General features: G+C 39.8%; 1 protein-coding gene and 1 pseudogene across 1 annotated transcript in view; both read left to right on the top strand.

Moving 5' to 3' along the window:
* The first annotated feature begins 693 nt into the window (after window positions 1-693).
* Window positions 694-1,338, top strand: LOC148942321 (protein CFDP2 pseudogene; annotated as a pseudogene).
* Window positions 1,339-1,364: 26 nt separating this feature from the next.
* Window positions 1,365-8,586, top strand: part of LOC148942322 (helicase senataxin-like) — an 86,974-nt gene continuing 79,752 nt past the window's right edge. The window contains exon 1 of the mRNA XM_089103294.1: window positions 1,365-1,599. Within this exon, the coding sequence (XP_088959420.1) occupies window positions 1,365-1,599 (235 nt within the window). The remainder of the gene's footprint in view (window positions 1,600-8,586) is intronic.

The following is an 8,586-nucleotide window of genomic DNA, read 5'->3' on the forward strand; positions in this document are numbered from 1 at the left end:
CAGGGGTATTTCATCTGGACGTGATCGTCGTAAATACTTCAACGGGGTTTCATTCAATTGAAAATTCAAATCTATTTTTTGTAGTGTATTTTTGTTTGGCCAAGATTTACGGGCGTAGTAAGATTTTTTGTCAGACGAGCTTAAATTCACTCCTTAATTCGTATCCACACATTGACTGTGATTTCTTTCTTCGTGAGAGGTTAAATTATTGAAATTTAAGTGTTTCCAAAAACGAGGTTGTAAGAAAAGACTAAAGTCCTTATGTAAAGAGATCAACGACAAAAAACAACTTGAGCCTTGTTCACTAATTCTTGAAGTTAAAACACAAATGCTTTGTGTTTCACTCTAAGAATTTAAAGTAACAGAGATAAAATATACAAAAATTTAACCCCAAATAGGAATATTTTTAGAAAAATACTCCACATTACAAGAAAGAAGAACCACATTCCAAATTAATTGCGTAGCGACAAAAATTTATATCCAACGCTAATAATAAGACGCTCAAATGGGCCAAGAGATTATAATTATAAGACATAACACTCTAGCACATACATTGTTCAAAGACAAATGTAGTCCAATTCAACAAAAATTACTAAGGTAACTATAGCACAATTTTATGAGAGACAAAACGGTACAGCTGGGACGTTATCGGTCTCGCCGAAACCCATCTTCCAGTCACTGGTGAAGAGAAACATGGAGATGTTACTTTCGGGACGTAATGATAAGAAACATCGACAAGGTGTAGGTTTCCTACTGTCTAATAAAGCCAGAAAATCCTTAATATCCGTAAACCCACTCACGGAACGGATCATCATGATCCGCCTGAAAGGTTTACCCACCAACCTCACAATTATCCAAGCATACGCTCCGGATTCCAGCAGAGACGACGAAGAGTCTGAAAACTTCTATCTCCAGCTTCAAAGTCTGGTTTATTCTGTCCCTAAGAAGGACCTAATCTTTGTCATTGGTGACTTCAACATCATCGTCGGAAAAAACCACACAGGACACGAAGATGTAATGGGCAAATTTGGACATGGAAAAATGAACAGAAGAGGAGAACGCCTTATGGAATTCTGCAGAGACAGCAATATAGTCATTACAAACACACTGTTTAAGCACAGACCTCACCGTAAGACATCCTGGACCTCACCGGATGGAAAAACTAAACACTTAATAGACTATATCCTCGTGTCTAGACGTTGGAAAACGTCTGTCCTAAACACAGTCGAGCTAGCTGGTGGCGACTTTGACAGCGACCACTCGCTTGTCATATCAAGTCCAAAACAAGACTTAAAACAGCTTCAGAGTTATCTCCGAAAACCTCCAAGTGTCGAGTAGATCTACTGAAAGACGAACACACACGTATGAACTATATCACCATTCTATGCGAAAAAATTTCGGAGCTCACGTCGAGATCTCCACCTATCCTGTCTAAGGAAGATATTGACAACCTGGTGACTAGCAGCACAAATATCATATGTGACGTCACTCATTCCACACTGGGTACCCAAAAAAACATTCAGAAACCTCGGATAACAGATGAGATCATTTCACTCTGCGACGAAAAGCGCCAACTCACGAACAAGCAAGATAAAGGAAGTAGGGACCGGTACAAGCAACTCAAATGAGCTGTTGAAAAATCCATCAGACGTGCTCATCGTGGTTTTATTAAAGAGACGTGTGATCAATGTGAATCGGCCTTCAAAAAAGAAGACCCCCACTACATGCATAGAAGAGTGCGGGAATTTGCCAAAAAGAAGGACATCAAAGCGTTCTCCCTTCTCGACGAACATGGAAACCAAATATAATCCACAGACGGAATCCGTTCTCAATGGAAAAACAATTTTAAAAATAAACTGAATCTGGACATCCACCCAGACCCTACAATTCTCAAAACTTTCCCTATAACCTCTACAGATCCAAGTCCTCCCCGACTTCACTCCGAAATAGAAACAGCTATCAGAGACTAGAGAACAAACAAAGCTGCCGGCCCCGATGGAATCCAGCCCGAACTACTGAAAGTAAACTGCAAACCACTCCTTGACCTTTACCACAAAATTGCCACAGCTGCTTGGGAAAAATGTCACTTCCCTTCACCCTGGTGCGAAGCCACGATAATTCCCCTGAATAAGAAAGGCTCTAAAGCTGTCTGCGACAACTACCGCCCAATAAGTCTTACCAGCCACGCAGCAAAAATCCTCACCAGAGTCATGCTTGGGAGTATGCGAGCCATTTCCTCACTGGTCATTCCGGAATACCAAGCCGGCAGCCGACCTAATAGATCAACAATTGATCAGATATTCACTGTTCGGCAGATCATGGAAAAGTATAGCGAACTTAGCCGCAGCATCTACCACCTTTTCATAGAGTTTAAACAAGCTTTTGATCGGATATGGAGAGAAGGTCTATGGCACATCCTTCTTCACTTTGGCAGTCCATCCAACCTGATCTCGCTGATCAAAGACATGTATATGAAGTTCAGTAGCCGCGTCATGACTGGAGAGGGACTTACCGAGAGCTTCAAAACCTCTACCGGAGTACTTCAAGGTTGTCTAATATCACCCGGAGCTGTTTAATCTCTTCCTAACTGCAGCCCTTTCACTCACAGATAACCCGCCCGGCGCCCTTGTCGGAGGAGTGGTGATAGACAAACTGGCATATGCTGATGACATAGTCCTAATAGCCGAGTCCCTTCAAGATTTACAATCTCAGGCTAACAGCGTTCACTCGTCCACCAACCTCTTCGGGATAGCAATCAACACCTCAAAAACGAAAGCCATGCGCTGTTCACGCAAATTCGATTCACAGGTAAATCTCAGCCTTCAGCTTGGTGAAGGTACCATTGAGTGGGTGGAAGGCTTCGCCTACCTTGGGAGCTTACTTACTTATGATAACAACCAACTCAAAGACATCAAGAGACGCCTGACACTTGCAAACTCCAGTCTTAAAGCTCTGATGCCCATTTGGAGGAATAAGAACTTATTCTATAAGAGACCACAACTCTCAAAACGAGACTCTTCTACTCCCTCATTATTCCGATAGCCATCTATGCCCGTGAATCTTGGACGCTTAAAACAGACGATCAACGCCGCCTAGCCGGCTTTGAAACCAAATCCCTACGAAGCATCGCTGGTATCACCTTCCATGACAGAATCTCCAACTCCAAGCTTCTCCATAATCTGAAAGTCAAATTTACAATACTGGACAAAAAAAAAACTACAACAACTCAAATGGCTTGGACATACACAACGCATGGCTAGCACTCGTCTCCCGAAGATAACCTTCGATGGACAAGTACACGGTTCTCGACCCAGAGGTCGCCCTCCGAAGAGATGGAAAGAAAAATTTTCACCTTACAACCTGCCAAAACTCTGCCGCCTGGCCGACAACAGAAGTACCTACAGGAGGCACATCAATGAACTGGTTAAAGAAGAGGCTCCAAAACGACCTCCAAGGACGGATGGGACATAAGTCAAGTAAGTAATACGGTGATATCAAATGATCAACCTGCATTAGTTGTTCTCGACCAATACCTATACGCAGTAGAAGATGAAATCTAAAGAGCAATAAAGTCGTTTTCTATCATATATATATATGCATTATTTTAATTAAAAAACAATTTTACATGCATTTTTAGCAAATTTAACCACACTTGAACATAAACCACACTTGAACATAAGCCACACTTAAAAGTATATTTTGCACTAGGGACCCATACCATTTTAAACTACACTAGGAGGAGGGCGCCCACCCCTTTCACCCCCTAGATCATAGTGGGTATCAACGAAGAGTAAAATGCTTAAACTAGACTGTGGTTCAGAATTTTCAGGTTCTAAATTTTCAGGTTCTACAACGTAGTATGGATTCCAGTGGCTGCCTTTCCAGGGTATACCCTGAAAAAGATTCAGCCCTATCATGATGGGATAGGAAACCAATAATGAAGATACAAAGAAAAATCCAAAAATAAAAAAAAGAAATACGGGCAAGAGTGAACTTCTTAATGGCGCATTTTTTGGCAGCAAGGAAAAAGAGTTGTGGAAAAATATCCCCAATAAAAATTTCGAACGAACCCCAAATTAGTGCAACTGAATAGTTGGGCAGGCTAATTCTGAAAAAACTGGTCGTCCAGATAAACAGCTCCCAACGCCATAAGGAAATATTTCCAAAGTATGATAGCGGCATTTAAAAGGTTAAATGAACCACGGACTAGTTTTATACCCTTACTGAATACCCCAACTTCGAAGTTGTTACACTCAACTTCCGTTAAGTTCATCAGAACTGTCTCAGAGAAAACAACCAGCGAATAAAATATCGGATAGACCACCACAAACCAAAAATTCTTGAAAAATGTTTGAACACAAGTGTAGGTATTATTCTTCGAAGAACAATATACTGGAGTAATACAACTGACTAGAATAATTAAATAAAAAAAAAATTACATTGCTTTTTCCACTGGATACGTCCAGGACTCCCTTCTTTAATGGGTTTCACTTCTTTAATAGTTTTGATATCATCGTCAATAATCTATCTTTATTATCAAATTTCTTAATTTAAATTAATAATGTTGGTTTATTACGTATTGGTGTAAATCTTTGGCCAGTGCATAAAATGTTTACGGCTCTTCAAAGCATATCCATTACAATAATATATAATAAATAAATACTACAATTAAATAATAAAAAAGGAAAAAGTCCATGCGTGGAAGCACCCCAAATTGATACAATATTTTTTTATGGAGAATAGTCGCACCTTTATTCAAGAAACAACCACATTTAGGGATACGTGGAAAGCGTACCATTTTTTGTGAAAATCAAGCTATACACATTGTTGTTATTGACTCCTGTATCTTCAGGACAAGGTAGGCTCCTGTAAACTCCGGAATGCTGTAAGCATGACTTAAAACCTGTCATTTAAACAAACGTCGTGGATTCTTGACTAAAGGTGTGATTTTCCTTCATGACAATATGTATCCACATGTGGTACTGCTAAACCAAGAAATTAATTGAAACTGAGGAGAAAGATGGCTCCAAATAACAATACTATTCTAATTTTGCCTTTCATATATTGATTTGTTTAGACCCCTTAAACAGGCTCTTGTCACGAAAAACATTTTTGATCAAATGAAGAAGTTAAAAATCAAGTGCAGAAACGGCTTCAGAAACTCAAGTGCAGAAACTAATAATCAAGTGCAGAAACTAATATGCCTAAACAAACGATACCCCTGGGCAGCTTATTAAGGTGAATCTCACCGTATATAATCGGTAAGTGTTCATAATTTCCGGCCAGACACCAGTGGCAAACATTCCAGTGACACTATACAAAGGGTACTTGAACCGAGTATATATCCATTATATAATCAGAATTAGTTAGTTTTCGATGCTAACAATAAAGTGTACGTTTTTTTATTATTCTTTTTTTTTATGAAATTCGTCTGATGTTCCATGTGGTTCGTCAAATTTACTGCCCAGTCTATTAAAATCCCATATAAATTTTAAATGAATAAAATTAACCATTTATTTCAGGGTTCCACTCTGTCCAACTTGTCCCAAGAAACCCTGTAGCCTCATAAGGGAACGAATTAAAATTCCGAAATTGCAATTTCACTTAAAATGGTCAAAAGATTAGAAAAATGTGTCTTCAGGGGGAGGGGAGAATAAACAACGCTGTGTGCAAAGTGCAATGCTCCTACGATATTCAAATTGTTCATTCTCCCCCAAAAAAGTTTAGTAGTAAAAAGGTGAGCCTCCTGCAGCTTGCTAAGACTAAAATCATGAAGGAGATTTAAGGCACTATGATTAGAGCTAAAAATCTAGCCCATGGCCCTTCGACCCACCGCCCTTCTATCCATGACCTTTTAGCATGAAGGTAAGCATTTCACACATTGTTCAGACCGGAATCTTGCAATGATTTTCAATCTATCAGACTGAAGGGTGATTTGTAGATTGCGGAAACTTGGGGCAAAAATGAGTTAAGACTTGAGTTGGTTTAAAATGGCTTAAGTCTGAGTTGCAGGCTGAATCGTTGGCCTACTTCCAAAGTCTACGGTAATTAGTTTATCCTTTGTTTGCCCAACACACCTGCTGAGAGTGGTCAGAACTACGGCTGCCCCCAAGGGACGAAACTAACTGCTCTTTTATTCCTTGCCATCATCAACCCTTTGAAGGGAAAACGCTTTGATGTCTTTCTTTTTGGCCAATTCCCGCACTCTTCTATGCATGTAGTGGGGGTCTCCTTTCTTGAAGGCCGATTCACATTGATCACACGTTTCTTTAATAAAAGCACGATGAGCACGTCTGATGGATTTCTCCACAGCTCGTTTGAGTTGCTTGTACCGGTCCCTACTTTCTTTATCTTGCTTGTTCGTGAGTTGGCGCTTTTCGTCGCAGAGTGAAATGATCTCGTCTGTTATCCAAGGTTTCTGAATGTTATTTTTGGGTACCCAGTGTGGAATGAGCAACATCACATATGATTTGTGTGCTGCTAGTCACCAGGTTGTCGATATCTTCCTTAGACAGGATAGGTGGAGATCTCGACGTGAGCTCCGAATTTTTTTCGGATAGAATGGTGATATAGGTCATACATGTGTTTTCGTCTTTCAGTAGATCTACTCGAAACTTGGGGGTTTTCTGAGATAACTTTCATGCTGTTTTAAGTCTTGTTTTGAACCTAGACATGCCAAGCGAGTGGTCGCTGTCAAAGTCACCACCAGCTAGCGTGACTGTGTCTAGGACAGACGTTTTCCAACGTCTAGACACAAGGATGGAGTCTATTAAGTTTTTAATTTTTCCATCCGGTGAGGTACAGGATGTCTTACGGCGAGGTCTGTGCTTGAACAGTGTGTTTGTAATGACTAAATCGCTGTATCTGCAGAATTCGATAAGGCGTTCTCCTCTTCTGTTCATTTTTCCATGTCCAAATTTGCCCATTATATCCTCGTGTCCTGTTTGGTTTTTTCCGACGATAGCGTTGAAGTCACCAATGACAAAGATTATGTCCTTTTTAGGGACAGAATCAACCAGACTTTGAAGCTGGAGATAGAAGTTTTCAGACTCTTTGTCGTCTCTGCTGGAATCCGGAGTGTATACTTGGATAATTGTGAGGTTGGTTGGTGAACCTTTCAGGCGGATCATGATGATCCGTTCCGTGAGGAGGGTTACGGAGATTAAGGATTTTCTGGATTTATTAGACAGTAGGAAACCTACACCTTGTCGATGTTTCTTATCATTACGTCCCGAAAGTAGAAGGATAACATCTCCATGTTTCTCCAGTGACTGGAAGATGGGTTTCGGCGAGACCGATAACGTCCCAGCTGTACCGTTTTATCTGTCTCTTTCTGTCTCATTCTGTCCTTTCTGTATCTTTATGTCTCTTTCTGTCTCTTTCTGCCTCTTTATATCTCTTTTTGTCTATTTCTGTCTCTTTCTATCTCTTTCTGTCTATTTCTGTCTCTTTCCGTCTCTTTCTGTCTATTTCTGTCAAAAATTTCCTTATCTCTTTTTTTCTCTTTCTGTCTCTTTCTGCCTCTTTATGTATCTTTCTGGCTTTTTCTGTCTCTTTCTGTCGTTCTGTCTTTTTCTGTCTCTTTCCGTCTTTTTCTGTATCTTTCTGTCTCTTTTCGTCTCTTTCTGTCTCTTTTAGCTTTTTTATGTTTTTTTATTTCCTTTCTGTCTCTTTCTGTCCTTTCTGTCTCTTTATGTCTCTTTCTGTCTCTTTCTGACTCTTTATGTGTCTTTTTGCCTCTTTCTGTCTCTTTCTGTCTCTTTCTGTCCAAAAAGTCTCTTTCTATCTCTTTTTGTCTCTTTCTGTCTCTTTCTGCCTCTTTATGTATCTTTCCGTCTCTTTCTGTCTCTTTTCGTCTCTTTCTGTTTTTTTCTGTCCTTTTTGTCTCTTTCTTTCTGTTTCTGTCTCTTTCTTTCTCTCGCTTTTTCTCTCTTTCTGTCAATTCTGTCTCTTTCTTTCTCTTTATGTCTCTTTTAGTCGCTTTTTGTCTCCTTTTCTGTCCTTTTCTGTCTTTTTCTGTTTTTTTTCGTCTCTTTCTGGCTTTTTCTGTTTCTTCCCGTCTATTTCCGTCTCTTTCTGTCTCTTTCTGTCTCTCTTCGTCTTTTTCTGCCTCTTTCTGTCTCTTTCTGTTACTTTCTTCCTCTTTGTCTCTTTTCGTCTCTTTATGTCTCTTTTTGTCTCATTCTGTCTCTTTCTGTCCCTTTCTGTATCTTTCTGTCTCTTTCTGTTTCGTTCTGTCTCTTTATGTCTCTTTATGTCTCTTTCTGTCTATTTACGTCTCTTTCTGTTCCTTCCTTTCTCTTTCTGTCTCTTTCTGCTGCTTTGTCTCTTTGTTTCTTTTTTTCTGTTTCTATCTCTTTTTGTCTCTTTCTGTTGCTTTCTGTCTCTTTGTCACTTTTCGTCTCTTTTTGTCTCTTTCTGTCCCTTTCTGTCTCTTTATGTCTCGATCTGTCTCTTTGTGTCTCTTTTCGTCTCTTTCCGTCTCTTTCTGTCTCCTTCTGTCTTTTTCTGTTTGTTTCTGTCTCTTCCTGTTCTTATTTGTCTCTTTCGGTCTTTTTCTGTATTTTTCTGTCTTTTTCTGTCATA

This window comes from Artemia sp. Qi Xiang Cuo, chromosome 17 (assembly GCF_049724085.1).
Source record: "Artemia sp. Qi Xiang Cuo chromosome 17, ASM4972408v1, whole genome shotgun sequence".
Taxonomy (NCBI): domain Eukaryota; kingdom Metazoa; phylum Arthropoda; class Branchiopoda; order Anostraca; family Artemiidae; genus Artemia; species Artemia sp. Qi Xiang Cuo.